General features: G+C 32.3%; 1 protein-coding gene across 3 annotated transcripts; it reads left to right on the top strand.

Moving 5' to 3' along the window:
• Positions 1-683: 683 nt before the first annotated feature.
• On the top strand, positions 684-20576 carry LOC132713115 (uncharacterized). Of its 3 annotated transcripts, none has more exons than XM_060695585.1 (5): positions 684-827; positions 4970-5595; positions 8171-8329; positions 8999-9506; positions 12610-20576. In XM_060695585.1, exons 2-5 carry the CDS (start codon positions 5026-5028, stop codon positions 15297-15299), a joined length of 3927 nt encoding a protein of 1308 aa, XP_060551568.1. In that variant the 5' UTR covers positions 684-827; positions 4970-5025; the 3' UTR covers positions 15300-20576. The 3 variants fall into 3 exon arrangements, with proteins under 3 accessions (XP_060551568.1, XP_060551570.1, XP_060551569.1); XM_060695587.1 differs by lacking the exon at positions 684-827 and adding an exon at positions 2545-2563; XM_060695586.1 differs by lacking the exon at positions 684-827 and adding an exon at positions 3730-3868.
• Positions 20577-20959: the final 383 nt, after the last annotated feature.

Genomic DNA, 20959 nt, shown 5'->3' with positions numbered 1-20959 from the left:
AAAAAGAAACAAACAGTTTCGACCAGAATCGAAAACGAACAAAAACATTCTTCATTTAGTTATAATTCCATGCTAGGAAAAATGAAACAAACGATCAAGTAGAGCTAGTCAAACTGATCCGGGTCTAGAAATTAACAATCAACATTAAAACAACTTTTAATGTAAAATGAACAATTTAATCATATTGACATTTGCAGTTAATTATATCAAGTATAACTTTTAAGGCGATCGTTTTTTTTAATCATAAAAATGCATAACATGGTTTGAATTCATTCGTTTGGTAGTGTTGTTACATTTGTCTGGTCCTTCGGGGCAGTGTCTTTCAAATAGAATCGAAAGACCCTGTTCGGGGTCATTGATTTCAACACTTTTAAGTGTTGAAAATTGAGTACCGCTCCAGCCGGTGCTAGAGTGCGTTTACTAGGTATGTTGCACCTTTTCATTATCCAACATCATGGAGCTAAATATATGTAAAAGATCTGTGCCCACATGTACTGACTCAATTAAAACGAATCATGTAATTTTGTTGTGATTAATGATTCCATAAAACGAAGTTTTTAATCATAGTAACATATTAGATTTGGCATTAACTAGTACGCTACCGTAATCACTGACAAACCATCGTGGGCGATGAAGAACGAGTTGTAACGGCCGAGCAATCGCAACTACTCGGCCCTTTCCGTCAATATTATAGATAATAGCCGAGGCAGTTCCAAATGTTGGCCGAGAAGGTGACTAAGACAAGAAAACAATAGGATCAAATGTTATGAATTTCTAAGAATTAAAACGTGTGTTATTTGGAGAAAGATAGATCCAGGGGTGCACATGTAAGTGTACGGTTTACAATGATGTTGTTCTTGTTAAATAATCAAAATTATGATAAAACAACAACTTAATGGATATTTCGGACCACGGACTTTTCGGACCAGACACTTCGAACCAGATTGTTTGGTCATAATTTGCGCCCTAGATTTTGGGACATTTCGAAAAAATGATAGAAGTGTTCCAAAATCTGGTCCGCAGTGTCTGGTTCAATATGTCCAATTACCGTTTCACTTCAAGTCTCTTTCCATTATCTTTTTCACCTTCTTTATGTAAAACGGAAACAAAACCAAAAAACTAAGGGGATTAATTCATATAAGGGTCCAAGAAATGGTGTGATTAGTGTCCATGGCATGGTTCAAAATGTACAAATATTTGGACGAAATGTCCCTTACCACCATATCACCTTTTATGTAAAAAACAAACAAAACTGAAAAATAAGGGGGGTGGGAGGAGTGTCTCAGTCCCGAAAATTAGCATGAATTTGGAGGCACGCTGCTTTAGAAATAATAAGGGTCTTATGATTTTAAGGGATTAAATTGTTTTGAGGGGTGAAGTGTCTTTAGTATTACTATTTAAGGTGTAAATTGCCTGAGGGTGAAGTGTCTTTTTCCCATCAACTCGAGTTATAGATTAGAATAAACAAACAAATTTTGGTTTACAAGTGGACTCAAACTCAGAACAGTAAGTCCAAGAAAATGTATATGTGCACTTTCCTGATAAAGGTGAACTTGGAAAAACTTATAAATTAAATGGAATTACAGTCAACCCGGCCCCAAGTTAACCTGGCCCCAAGTCAACCCTGCCTTAAAATTGGTCAACCCGGCCCCAAAATTGGTCAATCCGGCCCACAGTATTTTTATTTGGTCAATGCGGCCCCAAAATTGGTCAGTGCGGCCCCAAAATCGGTCATTCCGGCCCCAAAATATATATTTATCAAAGAAATTTATTCAGGTCATTTTGTTGTATGATGGAATAAAAATGATTTATTATTAATAGAAGATTATTAACTAAAAAAAACATGAACTGGCACAAAAATGTCGGTAAATTTAATTGCACCGATTAAGACTTAAGTATCTTTCATGTCTTTATTCGATGTAAATAAAAGATGGTTTCGTGAGTGTTAATGCGATAATTAGGAAGAAATGCATAGAATTCCGAGTTAAAAGGTTTGTATAAATTAAGTTTCCAACAATCTTTTTTTCAGTTCATTTGATTGTTTTTAATGCGTTAATGGAAACACTTTAGTTTGCTTTTGGTCATTACTTTTTTTCTTTTTTAACATACAATAACATAAATATGATTTGAACACATTAAGGTTTCTTTTCCATGATATGTCAATAAAAAAGTTTAGTTTTTTCTTAATACTTCTATCGTAGAGAGGTATAGGTTGAAGACAGACGTCACCTTATGTTCGCGACGGTAAAAACAGTAAACTATGCATGTGTTGTTTGTTTGTATATATTGATAGTTTTTATATAAAATAAATAATAAAAGATATCATCGTTAAACTTTTGTTGTTGTTAATTTTTGTTTTATTTCTTGATAAGTGTTAATATTTTAAAGCAAAATAAATAATAAAAATATGGGGCCGGGTTGACCAGAAATAACATTGGTTTGGGGCCTTGTTGACCAATTTGGGGCGGGCTGACTTGGGGCCGGGTTGACTTGTACCGAATTAAATGCATAGCAGGTTAAAACATAATTCATGAAAGCTGGCATGTTTTAAAGATTTTTTTTGGTGAGTGGTTTTTTGTGTGTGTTTTTTTATGCATTTTAATTGTTATAACATCTCAGAAGTAATTAGATCTGTTCTTGCATTTATTAATATTAATTCAATATTTGTGAAACAAGGAACATAAATATTTGTTTTATTGGTCTTCATTTGTTGAAGAATGGATACAGTTTGATAATTTTCTACAGATCTTATACAAATGTATATGTATATACTAAATAATTATCGTACACAAATACTTTGTTTTTTTCCTGTTAGTCTTTTCATATATAGAATTTCAATTTAATATGACATTGTAACATTGTGGTAATATGCATTTCTTGTACACTTAATTTGAGAGGAATTAGTTTGGGCATGTTTAATTTCAAAGTGGTTGTTAATTTATAATTTTGCGATTACTCTACCATTGACAGATCAAATACAGATCTACATAACAATAGGTTTCATTATTTTAGTAATACTCGAAGGTGTATTGGAAATTAGGGATTATCTCAACATTAAATTCATTTGTTCATTGGCAATCAATTTAGGGACTGTCTCAACAGTGAATTTATTTGTCTGATTGTGGTATTGGGTTTCCATTATACATTTAGCTTTGATCTAATAGTTATATATTTAGACAAAGTACCTTAAAATTCCTATTAAACGCCCCCAGGGGCTAAACATTTCCAAAAGGGGGGCTATAAAACACTTTTTTTTCCTAAATCCAAAAATCATTGTAAATACATTTAGTGTTAGCAAGTGTTGGTAATAGCATTAAAAATTGTTAAGGTTTTAAAGTTCATATGATACATTAAAATAAAATGGATTCTGAATAATTGGAATAAAATTATGGATTTACTCATGAATTCAGCACAGATGCAGTAGATTTTTTCCATATCAAAAAGCCTGGGGGGCCTTTATTTGGGCAGGGGCGTTTATTAGGAACTTTACGGTAGATTTTTTTTTGAGGTTTGCTTATCAAGTAAGATGAATACTTGAGTGATGTTTTCGGTTTATTTTCATGGAAGTTAACTTCAGTATGTCATGCCTTTCAAAGTTTGGGATCCTAAATCTGAAATTGAAGACATCCTGTACAAAAAACTTGTGTATACACTTGTCTAAACAAGAATATCAAGTAGTTATAAGTTGCCATTTCCTTATCTGCTAAAATTAGAAGATACATGTATGCAAAATAACCATTCTTTTTTTAACTGACTAAATGTTTGTATGTATTGTATGGCTTTTGAATTGTTTTGTTATGTAAATGCAATGCATTGTCTGCATTGTCTATTCTAGGATTTGAAAAACAGGGAGGATTTTTATCGAAAAGTGAGAATTTGTTACATTTTTTTTTATCTTTTTCCTTCTTTCTCTTTGTAAAATTTTCCCTCTGTTTCTGAAAAAAAACAGGAGGAATTCTCAAAAATATGAGTGAATCCCCCTATTGCCCCTTCTAGAATAGACACTGTCATATGGTAGGTAGGTACTGATCTGGTTCAGTGGGTGGGGGATGTAGGTTGGTAGGTAGGTCATTCAAGGGCTTGTCCTGAAGGGAAATTTTAGGAGCAAAATTATAGAAAAGGCTGACAAATACATGAATATTGATCATGACTATACATCTGACAACTTCATACAATCATGTATTAGTCATAGTGACATCCTGTTAACACAATAACACTGTTGATTTTCCCATGGTTTATTAGTAAATTTTATTTCTGTAAATAAATTTTCATTGTAATAACATAAAACAGACTTATGAATTCCAAAAAAAAAATTACCAAAAAGAGGCCAAAAATATGCAAAAACAGACCTTACTGCATTTAGTCACATATTAGAAATACATGCATGGTGATATTAATAATACAGTTACATATAAGTCATTATTTGCACATAACATGTAAATTATTACTTGAATCTTGAATCCTTTTACTGTCTTCAAAAAAATTTGTATATTTTACTCATGTTTGACTTTTATGAAATATTTTGGTTGATTTGGAGGCATGCAGCTTAAAGTGTCTTATTTAAAAGTCACTGATCAAGATGTAAATTGCTCTAATATGAAAACTACTGAATTATATTCCATTATAACAAAATATTTGCGCAAAATTGTTTTACTGTAATATTTTGAAAAATAGTCAAGCAGACAGACATTTCTTAGTTTATTTGATAGGACAGTTACAGTTAGTCCTTGAAGGCTTCATTTATATGTACTGACAATTTAATAAATAAGTCAAATGTGTATTAAGCAACAAAAATGGTCGCTTAATGCAACAGTCCAATATAAGACAAAGTATGAATAAAAGTCAAAAATTATTTATGATATCTTTCCTTTGCAGTGGGTAAGTTATATAAATGTTTAATAATTAAAACACTCCGATAATCTAAATACATGCTAAAATTAATTGTTGCTCTCTTGTTGTTTTTTTGTAGTGTGTCATTTTTGCGGATGGTAGTCTTACTAGATGGTACACAGATAAAAGAGTGACATGGCCTCTTACAGCCCTGAAATTGTAGCAAAGAAATACAGCAATTGGGTGAAAGCCCATTTAGCGGTTTATTTTACCTGTGAAGGAATTGAACCATTTGTTTATGATGAAATTGAGCAATTTCAGCAGAAGTGTTTAGATGATATTTGTGCAAGCAAAGGACTTCCAAGTGGAACAACATGTTCAAGTTGTCGCACAGAAAATGTCGTGACATGTCCTACCAGCAGAATATGCAATGCTAGAAATGGCAAATGCAATTTTCACAGAAGTTTTGCCACACAATATCATCACGCAGGCTGTCCAAATAATATATGCTCTAAATTTAAATGTGAAATACTTAGCGCACACAGGTACTATAGTCCAGCTTTCGAAATCACTGATGCCACTAGATGGTGTCGAAATCCATGGGAGGTTGCCAAATGTTTCATGCCACCGGACATCAACTATAAAGATGTAACAATTCCAGCCGAGACAGACTTCAGTGGAGTTATCAGTGTTATCATTAATCACAAAGGATTTCAGTCAAAAATTCATGAACAGCTTGGCAATCAGTACAACATTTTTGAAAAGGTAAATCAGATGTATAATATGTTTTAAATTGCCTTTTATAAAAAAAAAAGAAGAAAAAAAACAAACTAATTTAAAATATATGTATCAATACATTTTCATATAACTAAATTGTACCCATCTTTTTAACCAGGTAATACTTGTTACCTATACAATTTATTCGTAATGAATGTATTTCAGTAGAATTAATATCCTTGGGGTCTGACAATGCATGAAACAATACTGGTATATTTATTCTTTATATACAAAAATAAAAACATTGTTCTTGTACCCTTTCCACACTTAAACATCTTTAAACAGTCTTGTCCATTCCACCTTTTAATCTGGACAAAATATATTACCATTTTTAAGAAAAACTTCAAAATAAGTCATGGCCGATAAAATAAGGTTTTGACTTACTTCTCTGCATTTTTTTAACTTGTTGGTAGGATATTTATATTATAGTAAAATAAATTCTTGAAAATTTCCACAAGTTTGTCTGTATAGGCTGTTGGACAACCTGGGCAATACGGAGACAATTAATATTGATGCCCCTGAATAAGCACTTCCAGTAAATACTGGATAACATAAACCTTGTAGATCATGATCAGATGGCACATATTTGAGCCGTGTAACGACAAAACCAACATAATGCGTTTGCGACCAGCATGGATCCAGACCAGCCTGCACATCCGCGCAGTCTGATCAGGATCCTTGCTGTTCGCTATCAGTTTCTCTACTTGTTATAGGGTTTGTAAGCGAACAGCATGGATCCTGATCAGACTGCGCGGATGCACACCATTATGTTGGTTTTGTCGTGACGCGGCTCATTTGTAGGCTGATTTTGGGTTTGCAGTTATCACATGGGTAGATTTAGACACTGCCAGCAGACTGAAGGTTAAGGGACACAAAACAAAAACAAAACATTTCAATAAAACTAAAATTCAATGATTGAGCAGCTCATTTCCATTTTCTAGAGGTTTTGAATTTCTATTTTTGTATTGTCTGCTACAGACTTGTAGGGACATTGTAGGGATTACTATTCTTTTGTCTGTCTGTTCAAGCTTACATAATTTCAATTTTAGATACTTATGTGGCTCGAGAAACTAATGACTGTACTTCTTTATTGATGTTATCATCCCATACCTACTTGGTTATCTGGTTGATTTTTATGAGAGTTATGGCCCTTGAATAAAAAAAATGCATTTTGACCTGTGAAGGATTTTTAGCTCGACTATACGAAGTATATGGAGAGCTGTCCTACTCGCCCCGGCGTCGGCGTCCGCGTCCAGATTTTAGATTAAAGTTTTGGTGCAGTAAAATATTTTTCACTATAACTTTGTCATTTCTTAAGGTTTCAACTTCAAACTTCAAATATATGTTCCTTATCATCAACCACATCTTATGTGACAAGGTTCATAACTCTAGCACCAATATTTTCAGATTTATCTCCCCTTGAACTTAGAATTTTCCTTAAAAAATACTATTTTTTACTGTTACTTCTTTATTTCTTAAGGGATCAACCTCATACTTTAAATGTATGTACCTTATCATCATCCCCATCTTATGTGACAAGGTTCATAACTCTAGCACCAATATTTTCAGATTTATCTCCCCTTGAACTTAGAATTTTCCTAAAAAAATGCTATTTCTTACTGTTTCTTCTTTATTTCTTAAGGGATCAACCTCATACCTCAAATATATTTACGTTATCATCCTCCCCATCTTATGTGGCAAGGTTCATAACTCTAGCACCAATATTTTCAGATTTATCTCCCTTTGAACTTAGAATTTTCCATAAAAAATATTATTTTTTTTACTGTTACTTATTTATTTCTAAAGGGATCAACTTCATACTTCAAATATATTTACGTTATCATCATCCACATCTTATGTGACAAGGTTCATAACTCTAGCACCAATATTGCAAGAATTATCTCCCCATAGACTTAGATTTTTTTACTAGAAAAATGTTATTTTTTATTATAACTTTTTTATTTTTAAAGGTATCTACCTCAAACTTCAAATACTTATTCCTAATCATCAAATACATTTTATGTGACAATGTTCATAAGTCTTGAAGCAATATTTACAGATTTATCTCTCTTTGAACTTAGGATTTTCTTTAAGAAATATAATAACTTCTTTACTTTTTAAGGTATCTACTTCAAACTTCAAATATATATTTCTTATCATTACACAAATGTTGTGTGACAAGGTCCATAACTCTAGCATGACTATTTCTAGAATTATTCCCCTTGATCTTGGAATTAATGTTAACAAATGTTATTTTTTTACTATAACTTAATACATAATTATACATAATTGATTTTTCTTTCATAGTTTTGTCCTCCTTACTGCGTCCAGTATTTCATTAGTCGAGCTTCGCTGTCTCCTGTGACAGCTCTTGTTACGTCCCCTGCTACACAATAGTTGTGACATGCTATAAAGTAGCCGCAATATATTGGGGCTAAATTGTCCAATCACCCCTCAGTACAACTGCTTTAATAATTGGCTATCCCATCATCAGGTGACACAGTCATGTGATCACTGATCACTTGTGTATAATTTTAAGTTATAACTATTGTCTTTTCAACAGGCAAGACTTATTGGTAGTGATATGAGGGAATTGTCGAGTCTTCAGTTAGAGGATGAAGACCTTCAACAATATTTCACCGTCTTAAAGAGTATTTTGTCTGTCCCTGGTGACCTGGCAACAGACGAAAATGCAAGGGAAGCAAAAATGATAGTAAAAGAGGTACTTTTAGTTCTTATTAAAGCTAATCGTGTCTCACAAAGGATGCGTGTACATTTTGTGTAATTTTCATTAGATGGAGTTCATATGTCTACATGTACTAGTGATTTATTTAAATTTGATATAAGTTTATCAACACACTTTTGATATCTGTTCCTAGAACAATCCAGTACTACTACTAAGCATTGTGTGTAGAGTTTCTTGCTCATGGAAGCACTGGCTTGCTGATAATGGGATTTGAAACCATGGGACCAGCAAATCTTAGAAATGGTCTGTTTGCATAATGTTTTGGCCACACCTTGATTTATTAGATTTGTTTTGTTTGGTCTATAACATGAAGGTCCATCATTTTCAGTCATATAAAATTTTTGAAAAAGTCATATCAATATCTAGAATTTCCTATATATGGACACATTTATGCGGTTTCTCCACTTACTGGTACCTGAATCAGCCGAATGACTGGAATTGGCGGGAATCAGCAAGGAATTACCGGAAATTGCCTGTAATGTTTGTTATTTGTGAACTTCTAAAGAATTTTCTTGCTTATTTTTATAAATACATGTAAAATAGTAATAATTATATAAGCTGTAAAGACAACACACTTGGATGTATACCTCATGTTTATTAGTAATATTTCAATTTCTTATATCATTTCTCATTCGTCCATTTCAGCTTGAACATGATATTTTGGATATTAATATAGATATTGTTCAACATATTTTGGATGAGGTTGCACAAGCTATAAAGGAGGATTTGAAAACTGGCATTGATAAACAGAAGAAAGTGATCGAAAAACAAAATCTTGATTTGATAACATTTTCGAAAAAGGCAGTCAATAAGGTAAAGGGTACAGAAACGCTGTCATCTTCTGAATTACTGAAGATATTGACACCTGCTGTGACACAGGTCAATACAGCAATGAAAGGAGTTAGTATGAAGGAAGCAAAAAAAGCAAAAAAAGAAGCAGCTAAAGAAGCCTCAAAATATCGAGATTCTTTAAAAAAGCTTGGGCAAAAATTTTTTAAAAAAGAAAGTAGCAAAGAAGAAAACATAGAGCCATACAACACAAGACCAAAAATGAAAATAGGAACCCCAAGACGGGAATATAAAGATGCCTTTTGGGCATCATTAGGAACTAGTTTTAATCAGGCAAAGAAAGAATATTACGCTTTGAGAAAACGTGAGTAATTGTTTGTTTTTTAGCTTGACTATAAGTATATGGAGAGCTGTCCTACTCGCCTGGTGTCAGCGTCCGCGTCCAGATTTCAGATTAAAGTTTTGGTGCAGTAAAATATTTTTCACTATAACTTTGTCATTTCTTAAGGTTTCAACTTCACACTTCAAATATATGTTCCTTATCATCAACCACATCTTATGTGACAAGGTTCACAATTCTAGCACCAATATTTTAAGATTTATCTCCCCTTGAACTTAGAATTTTCCTTAAAAAATACTAATTTTTAGCTCAACTATTCGAAGAATATGAGAGCTATTGAAGTCGCCCCGGCGTCAGCGTCCGCGTCGGCGTCTGCGTTGGTTAAAGTTTTTTGTAAAGTCAAATATCTCAATTATTACTTGTGATATTCAATTGAAACTTACAATAGTTATTTATAGTAACAAGGTACATCAGATTGACAAGTTGGATAACTCTGCCTACAATATTGACAGAATTATGCCCCTTTTTAACTTAGAAATTTTGGTTAAAGTTTTTTGTAAAGTCAAATATCTCAATTATTGCTTGAGATATTCAATTGAAACTTACAATACTTATTTATAGTAACAAGGTACATCAGATTGACAAGTTGGATAACTCTGCCTACAATATTGACAGAATTATGCCCCTTTTTAACTTACAAATTTTGGTTTAAGTTTTTTGTAAAGTCAAATATCTCAATTATTGCTTGAGATATTCAATTGAAACTTACAATACTTATTTATAGTAACAAGGTACATCAGATTGACAAGTTGGATAACTCTGCCTACAATATTGACAGAATTATGCCCTTTTTAACTTAAAAATTTTGGTTTAAGTTTTTTGTAAAGTCAAATATCTCAATTATTGCTTGAGATATTCAATTGAAACTTACAATACTTATTTATAGTAACAAGGTACATCAGATTGACAAGTTGGATAACTCTGCCTACAATATTGACAGAATTATGCCCCTTTGGAACTTAGAAATTTTGGTTAAAGGTCTTCAAAGATATTTACTTGAAACTTTACACATGCACGTAGGGTCATAATTGGAGGGTCATAATTGTATGTCACTGACCAAGTTCCATAACTCTATCTTGCATTAAGGCTGATTCATATCCCCTTTTCTACTTAGTCTCTTGGTTAATGTTTACATGCAAGTTTACATATCTCAATAACTATTAAAGATATTTATTTAAAACTTCACATATGCATTTAGAGTCATAATTGTAGTTCACTGACAAAGATCCATAATTCTATCTTGCATTTAGGCTGATTTTTCTCCCCTTTTTTAACTTAGAAATTCATGGTAAAGTTTTGCTTGTAAGCTGTTATCTCAATAACTACTGAAGGGTTTGTGCCTTTTTTGGGACAATTTAAGCATTAATAATAATAAAGCTGTGATTTACTTAATAAAACATCTTAATAACAAGCCTTTGTACCTTTTCTGTCAAATTTATGTATTCATAGGTAATTAGTATTATTATACTCAATAAAACACCCTTGTGACATTACCTTCCGAATAGTCAAGCCAATACTGTATAATTAGACTCTCTCCAAGGCCTATAACTTGAATTTATAAAAAAAAATTAGCCCTTTTGTGAACTTAAAAAACTTAACATTATCAAGGCTCTTTTACTATCAAGCACTTAGAATAGTCGAGCGTGCTGTCCTTCCGACAGCTCTTGTTTTTTCTGTAACTTCTTTACTTCTTACGGGATCAACCTCATACTTCAAATATATGTACCTTATTATCATCCCCATCTTATGTGACAAGTTTCATAACTCTAGCACCAATATTTTCAGATTTATCTCCCCTTGAACATAGAATTTTCCTTAAAAAATACTATTTTTTACTATAACTTCTTTACTTCTTATGAAATCAACCTCATACTTCAAATTATTAATATATGTACGTTATCATTATAACCATCTTATGTGACAAGGTTCATAACTCTAGCACCAATATTTTCAGATTTATCTCCCCTTGAACATAGAATTTTCCTTAAAAAATACTATTTTTTACTGTTACTTCTTTATTTCTTAAGGGTTCAACCTCATACTTCAAATATTACCTTATCATCATCCACATGTTATGTGACAAGGTTCATAACTCTAGCACCAATATTGCAAGAATTTATACTAGAAAATTTTTATTTTTACTATAACTTTTTTAGTTTTAAAGGTATCTTACTCAAACTTCAAATACATTTTCCTTATCATCAATTACATTTTATGTGACAATGTTCATAACTCTTGAAGCAATATTTACAGATTTATCTCTCTTTGAACTTAAGATTTTCTTTAAGAAATATTATAACTTCTTTACTTTTTAAGGTATCTACTTCAAACTTCAAATATATATTTCTTATCATTATACACATGTTGTGTGACAAGGTTCATAACTCTAGCATGACTATTTCTAGAATTATTCCCCTTGATCTTGGAATTTATGTAAACAAATGTTATTATTTTACTATAACTTAATACATTATTATACATACTTCATTTTTCATTCATAGTTTTGTCCTCCTTACTGCGTCCAGTATATTATTAGTCGAGCTTCGCTGTCTCCTGTGACAGCTCTTGTTTTTAAACCAGTAAATAGTGGATACTGAGTGAGTGTAAGTTCAATACTAAATTTATTGAACAAGTTGAATAAAGTTATATTATACGAGCCTCTGGCGAGCATAATGTTATTTTATTCAATGAATTCAATAAATTCATGTATATAATATTTTATGTATCACATATCTTAAATAAAGAGTGTTTAAAGTGAAAAATAATCATTTTTCTATGACGCGTTATAGTGTAACGCTTACATTTAGTTTGTCTTTACACTATGTTTGTTTAACACAAATGAAGTCTTTTTAAAATATATGCATGGCTGTGCAATACCGTTTTTATGGAATTGCAAAACTGGCAAAGGTATGTGATAAATTGCCTTTTGCTACATTTTTATCATGGACTCTTCATCTTTTAAAATTTTTGGTACAGTCCATTTTGCTGTTTACCTGTTTACTACATATAATTAAGGAGCCAAAAGCCTGTGAAAATAATATATTAACAATGTGATACTTTATTTCAGGTCTTAAACAGGACATGATAAAATTTTACAGAGACCAGTATACAATGATACCATTGTCGCCCCTTTGTGATGAACACGAGGCTCCCCTGTTGAATTTCTACGTTGTTCCTGAAATGAATCGCTATGACGTTCAGATAAGAGTTGGTTCAGAGCTTAAATCCTCAGTCAGATCATTAACGGATGTGTTTTGGACCGAGGATCTACAAAAAAAAATTAAAGAAAATAAAGAAATATATGTAGTAGCTGATCCGGGTTGGGGTAAAACGGCATTTGTAAAGTATCTGACATTGGCATGGTGCCAAGCCCACTGTCCCAAACCTGAGCTTAAAACGTATTTCAAGAAAGAAGATTTGAACAATTTGCTTGCATTTGAGTTTCTATATTTCATTCAGTTACGCGATGCATTGAATGTATGTGCCATTGATGATATAATTTTGCATTGTGTTATCCCAAATATGCCTAACTGTCAAACAATAGGCATACAGGCCTTGCAGGAACTTTTACACCATGAAAAATCTTTGATCATCATGGACGGGATGGACGAATGGACCCATTGTGAAGATACTGCTGATAAGAAGTGTTACAGGACCCCGAAATTCATCCCTCACAGAAATTGCCGGGTGCACAGCACGTACATAACCACGTTGAGGCGATGGAAATTTAGCAGTGTGCCGTTGAAAAATAGTGAAGTTGATAACAGAATAGAGTTAAAGGAACTTACAAGAGAGCAAGGGAGATTGTTGGAGAAAAAGGCCATATCACAGTTACAAGCTCGAGATCTATGCAAAGGAGAAAATCTGTTGACATCATTTGATGCAATAATCGCCAAAAATCAACTGGAAGACCTAGTGTCTAATCCCTTAATACTGATGTATCTGATGTGTTTGTTTTGCACGGATCCCTCGTCAGACTTTTCAAAAATGAAAATATCTTCAACTGTCATTGATCTGTATATAGCAAGAACTTTAAAGCAACCAGCTGGACTCCGGCAAACATGGCAACCGCTGCTGAGTGACATTCCAAAATGTTACAGAGAGGGGAACTATCATGAAAATTATGATGCAATTTTGATGGCCTTAGGAAAACTATCTTTCTATTCAGGATTCAGTAATAACCAAGAAAAACTGCTTCAATGTAGGGAGAGGTTTGCTGAAGAGTATTTAAGCGAAGATAATGTGAAGATGTGTGTTCTAAGTGGAATTTTAACAGACCGTAACATCAAAACTTTAATTAAAGAATACACAAATTTATGGTTTCCTTATAAGACCATGCAAGATTATCTATGTGCTGTGTATATAAGTCGTCAAAGTGTGTCAGATATGGAAGAAAATTTTCTCAAAGGATGCAAAAATGTACAAAATGTACTTGATATGTCTGCCGTGTTTGAGTTTGTAAGTGGTATGAATAAGAAAGCTGTTTCTGAAATATCACGCGTGTTGCTGCCAGTGATTAATGGAGATGAAACGACACTGACCTACAGAACCATGGCGCATTGTTCGAAGATGTACATTGAGCCGTTGAAAAATATTCAATACATGTACATGTCTTGTTTTAGGGAAGACCCAGAAAGTACGGAAGTTGACGTGAGCTTGCATGATATTTTCATAACTGAAAACATTGAAGCAGAAAATTATAATGAACAGTTAGTATCACTGGTGAAACACAGTACATGTGATATAAGATCGGTATATATTGATGATGAAGGCAGTCGTCGTATACCTGAAATTGTTGATTTACTTGCTCGGTCTGATCTAAGCAGCATCGAGAAAGTATACTTCAGGGGCGATAGCGTTGATGTGAATCTTGCTGGCTTATTGGTCAGTAAATTGAAATGTTTGACTTTGATATTTAAGAAAAATATATTTGAAGAGAATTCATGCTCAATCTCTCCTAGTCTCGGTGGGTCCATTGTAAATTTACAACACTTAGAATATGTGTGTATCAGCAACTATTCAATGTGTCATGAAGTATTGGAGGCCATTTTGGATATGATAAGTAGCAAGAAGGACATGAAGGAAGTTAGACTTCACAATTTGTCGTGTACCGATCATGGTATTTCATGTCGCGGAATCAACTTGGACTTGTCCGAGCATTCAGATCTAAGGCGATTAGGAGTCGGGGACTTACCTATATCTCATTTGACAATAGATGCATCATCGCTAGAGGAATGTCGAATCGGAGAACTACCCAAACAGGGTCTTGCCTCTGCATGTTTCCGGCAGCTCCATACAGCCGGAAAACTTCATACCTTAATTTGTAGTGACCTCACGTCATTCACTGAAATTGAAACATTTAGGCAAGTATTACCATCGTTAGTTAATGTGAAACACATTGCTCTGAATGGCATAGATCTAAGTCAAGGGTCATTGACGCTGACACCCGACATGGCAAATATCGAGCTTATACAGCTGAGGGCAGTGACAATGTCCAGCGTGGCGTTAACTCGTCTAGTAAAATTTGTACAGAATCTCCCGCATGTTGTGACGGTACATGTGCGAAATTGTAATATTACACCAGAAATAGAATTAAAATCTATCAAAAATTACATATCATCATCAGACAAGTTTGTTGTGCCATTTGATGGTAAATTGTGGAATGGGGAACGCTCATTTGTGTTCAAAACGGTGATACCTGTGGTTGAACCACCCCGAGAAATATGTATTAAACCTATTAGACAACTATTCCGATAACAGTCATACAAATATTGTATAGTTTATCTCTAACAAACCTTCCAATCATAATTGATGTATGAATTGGACACCAAAAGTTAAATTATACAAGATTTTAGGATCAAGGTGAAGCCAGTTTGTAAAACAAAGATGAAATATATTCAGTAGTTAGGAGTATTTTAGAGTGTTCATAGAATCAGTTTCCATAAAGAATTTAAAGAAAAAAATTTGTGCTGAGTGGACTATACATGAAAGAAAGACAGATAATATGAAAAAAATCAGACAGTTATGAAAAAAAAAATGACGGTTTTGAAAACTAAAATAACATTACACCTTATAAATTGGTATAAAGGAGATGCCCTGTATTGAATTTAGAACTGTCCCTTGTTGCAGGATTTAAATGTAAAAAAAGCAAAAACTAATCAGCTAATACTGTTAAGTTTGGTATAACAGGACAGATAAGCATATAAACTTGTGGCCTAGATCTACAGCACAAGGAAAGAGGTTAAAGTGGCAGGCATTCAGGCTTCAAAATAAAGGTTGTAAAAAGAGGAACTGATCACTGAAACAATTTACATATGGTTTGTCAAACCTGCTTGCCTAACTCAATAGGGAGAGCATCACATTTTGTACTCTAGGGGTCACTGGTTTGGTCCTCTGGAGAGGGGTAATTTCTCCGTGACAATTGATCTTAGACGTTGAGTCTTATGGTCATTTATCTCTCTTCGCTGATTCACCACTGATTTAGAAATCATGTGGGATAAGTACATGTAGCAAAGTAGTCAGTCACTTGCAGAGGAGTTGGCCATTACTGGTTTATTATCCAGGAAAGTCAGATGGATCAACTGTGTGATTTGACCAAAAAAGTTTTAAAATTAGCATATAAACCAGAAAACAAACAAACAGTATTCATGCAGTACTACTTTTTTATTTACTTTTCTAATTATGTAAACTTTAAACATAGTGGTAGCACAATAGCTTTCAAATATTGTAATTTGGCTATGTTGGAACATAGTTAAGTTTAAGGAATTATTACTTTTGAGCAAGACACGCAAGATAAAATGTAGAAAAAATTGGTTCATTGTTGTATATACAAATGGAAGTATTTCAGGGAGAATTGTGAAAACTAGAAAGTTTCATTAGGACTACCTGGTTTGATTTCTAGCTTACAGAACATCGGCGTTTTACTCGGGTGTCAGTTCATGCCTGAAGTCATGCACAGAGGGGCACCTGAGGTTATCCTCCACCATTAAAACTGAAAAGTCGCCATATGACCTACCCTAAGTGCTTTATGATTGAAGAAAATGTTTGTTTATAAATTAAACTGTGTTATGAATGAAGGAAAAATTTTATATAGATTACACTGTTTTATGAGTGAAGGAAATGTTTGTTTATAGATTACTATGTTTTATGATTGAAGGAAATGTGTGGACATAGATTACACTGTTTTATGAGTGAAAGAAATGTTTGTTTATATATTACACTGTTTATTGATTGAAGGAAATGTGTGTACATAGATTTCACTGTTTTATGAATGAAGGCAATGCTTGTTTATAGATTACAATGTATTGTGATTGAAGGAAATGTTTTTAAATGGGTAACACTATTTTATAATTGAAGGACATATTTTTACAGATTACACTGTTTTATGATTGAAGGAAATGTTTGTTTATAGATTACACTGCTTTACATTTGGAAGAAATGTTTGTTTATAGATTTCACTGTTTTATGAGTGAAGGAAATGTTTGTTTATAGATTACACTGTTTTATGATTGAAGGCAATGTTTGTTTATAGATTACACTGTTTTATGATTGAAGGAAATGTTTGTTTATAGATTTCACTGCTTTACATTTGGAAGAAATGTTTGTTTATAGATTACACTGCTTTACATTTGGAAGAAATGTTTGTTTATAGATTACACTGCTTTACATTTGGAAGAAATGTTTGTTTATAGATTTCACTGCTTTATAATTGGAAGAAATGTTTGTTTATAGATTACACTGCATTATAAATGAAAGAAATGTTTGTTTATAGATTACACTGTTTTATGATTGAAGGAAATGAGTGTTTATAGATTACACTGTTTAATGAATGAAGGCAATGTTTGTTTATAGATTACACTGCTTTACATTTGGAAGAAATGTTTGTTTATAGATTACACTGCTTTACATTTGGAAGAAATGTTTGTTTATAGATTTCACTATTTTATGATTGAAGGAAATGTTTGTTTATAGATTACACTGCTTTACATTTGAAAGAAATGTTTGTTTATAGATTACACTGCTTTACATTTGGAAGAAATGTTTGTTTATAGATTTCACTGCTTTATAATTGGAAGAAATGTTTGTTTATAGATTACACTGCATTATAAATAAAAGAAATGTTTGTTTATAGATTACACTGTTTTATGATTGAAGGAAATGTTTGTTTATAGATTACACTGTTTAATGAATGAAGGCAATGTTTGTTTATAGATTACACTGCATTATAAATGAAAGAAATGTTTGTTTATAGATTACACTGTTTTATGATTGAAGGAAATGATTGTTTATAGATTACACTGTTTTATGATTGAAGGCAATGCTTGTTTATAGATTACACTGTTTTATGATTGAAGGAAATGTTTGTTTATAGATTACACTGCATTATAAATGAAAGAAATGTTAGTATGAAGAAGATTGAAGTATTTAATTACTCTTTTTAACTTAAAAGTTACAAATTTTTACCAGTAACACATCAAAATATGTGGAAATTTTTTAGATTGAAATGAATTTGTAAATTTGTATGAATTATTCTTTCTTTTAATATATGCATGTATTGTTAGCAAATTCTGGTTATTTGCAATATTAGGTAGATATTTTTCACCCATTTTTGTTTTTCTTTACTTAATCATCATGGTCAGATTCTTAAATTTTATTGTCAGTGCCATATCTTAGAAGGTCATTTTTCTGTTTCAATTTTGATGAACAGTAATAGCCCACTTGTTGATAGTTGTTATTCAAACCCATGATATTTGATTAGGAAATAGATATCAATTTTTAGTGAATTGTTGTAGAATAATGCAATTCAAATACATTAGGTTCCAGTTCAAATATGTAGGAATATAATCACGACAGCAGATAGGACTGAGTGATTAATTACAAATCATTTGAACGATAACCGGCATGATTATACATGTACTGTAATGCAAGAAAAATAAATATCTATTTCCATTCTAACATGCTTATCAAAATGAGAATTGATAAAAATTTGTTGAACTGTATTGAGCATAGAAGTAATTTTCCTGATGTCATTTGGTTTATTGACGTTATATATGACATCACATGACGTGTAAGCATCGTTTTTTATGCTGTGCATATATTGTGTAATAATGCACTTAATTGCCTATCTGTTTGATAGAGGAATAGTGTGAAGCCTGTTAGAATTATTAATAGATTTTTAAGAACTGCATTTTGTATACAGGTAGAAGTGCTTTATATTTCATTGTATATATATTTGAAGACTTATATTTATAGTTACATTTTTTATGCCTTTTTAATTCTTACTAGTTGATCATGTAATATATTTTCATATGTGTCAATATTCAGTTAATCCCTGAATCAAAATACGTAAATTAATTTGTATAAACGGTATAGTCAACATCATAAGTTTAACTATTCAAAGAATAGGGACAGCTATTGTACTAACCCAGGTATTGGTGTCACACTTTAGGAAAGTTTTGGCATGCAAGTTGGTATCTCTAAAGCTACTGAAGGGAATGGATTAACCCTTTCACTGCCATAAGGACGGCATATGCCATCCCTATAATTTTCGGCGTATTTGCCATATGGACGGCTTTTGCCGTTTCTATAATAATAATAATTATGATAATAATAATAAATATATATAGATAATTATACCATCGACAATAATTATTATATACTAGCAGATTTGGAAACAGATATAATTATTATAATACTAATAACAAATAATGATAATTATATTAATTAATAATATAGTAATTTCTTAGAAAACCTTCTGGCAAATAGGTGATCAATAAATAAATAACCCTCTGGCAGCAAAAGGGTTAAAACTTTACACACTTTATTTGATAGCATAATAGGAGGTCACTATCTAAGGCCTATTACTCTAGCATAGATCAGATAGAGTAATGGCCCTTTTGAAGTAAAACAAATTCTACATTAGCCAGGTTACTGTTTTCAACTATCAAGCACAGAATAGTTGAGCGCGCTGTCCTAGCAACAGCCCTTGTTTTTCATGTGTATTGTGCTCTAATATTTTATATGTTAAATGTGCTCCAACATTGTAGCTGAAGCCAAATATCACCTTTTACTATATTGTTTCATATTAGTAACTCTATTCCTTTTATCTTTTACTATGATCAAATACAGCTGAAACTAACGTTTAATTTAATTTATACATGTTTATGAAAGTGCTGAAATAAATGAATATTCCATTTCTTAAAATTTTGGGTTGATATTATAAGTAAAAAGGTTGTTTATTTAATGGCTACAGACCAATGATCTATTCTTCATTGATTTATTTGTAATGCATATATGAGCCGCGTCACGACAAAACCAACATAGTGTTTTTGCGACCAGCATGGATCCAGACCAGCCTATGCAGCAGTCCGCGCAGTCTGATCAGGATCCATGCTGTTCGCTGTCAGTTTCTCCACTTGTAATAGAGTTGGTAAGCGAACAGCATGGATACTGATCAGACTGCACGGAAGCGCAGGCTGGTCTGGATTCATGCTGGTTGCAAACCCACTATGTTGGTTTTGTTGTGACTTGGCTCAGTTATAATGATTGACATTTATACATGGTCATGCATGTGTATATTGTTTAATATGTTTATTTGTGTCATTATGACAATTAATGAAATGATCAGCATACCTCCAGATTCATGTTAATTTTCATGAAAAGGTTAAAATGTTTTTAAAAGTAAAATATTGTGAGAACAAAGAAAATAATTTACACATTGCAAATAGCACTTGTTGTCCATGTAAATTTACCAAAAAATGTCAAAATAAGCAAAAATAGTCTTTACTGCATTAATAACACAGTAGAGATATGATGATAGATACTGCAAAATCGGTCCTCAATGGCACATTACATGTAGATAATTTAGCATTTGAATCTAATTCTTAAATCTTTTTTACTTTTCTTTAAATCTCAGTAAACATTCCTCAAGTTTAATTATCTTTAAATATTCAGGCTCATCTGGAGGCATGCAGCTTTAACACATTTTAACCATGTATTCATTCTTATCCTCAATAAAATTGAATACAACTCCTTGTTAAGTTTTCATTTTCTGTCTGTTTCCTCTTTGAATTGATAAAAGTACAAGGAACAAAACCTTGTCAGTGTGAGCTCCCATTGATGAGTGGGTAAGGGGTCTAAGGACTTGAGGTCCCTGACTTTAGTGCTGTGGGTTTGAATCACCTTGGGGATATTGGTTGATTTTTTTTCTAACTACAATCTAGTTGAATTGTGTCTGTAGTTGTCACCTTTAGATCATGGTGGTTTCTTTCTTTCCATCATGCATTTAAAAGTTGTGGCCCCTAAAATGTCCAAAATATATTAAAATAGCATGTTTGTGAAATCTTTTCTATTTAAGCGTACTTTAGGCTGGCAGTTCTGTATTTGGCATGTAGCATCAGTTAGGGTTTTTTGCTACG

This window comes from Ruditapes philippinarum, unplaced genomic scaffold (genome assembly GCF_026571515.1).
Source record: "Ruditapes philippinarum isolate M1 unplaced genomic scaffold, ASM2657151v2 ctg4988_1_1_1_1, whole genome shotgun sequence".
NCBI classification, from domain to species: Eukaryota; Metazoa; Mollusca; class Bivalvia; order Venerida; family Veneridae; genus Ruditapes; species Ruditapes philippinarum.
The sequence above is the reverse complement of the archived record's forward strand: the minus strand, read 5'-3'. Positions and strand labels throughout refer to the sequence as shown.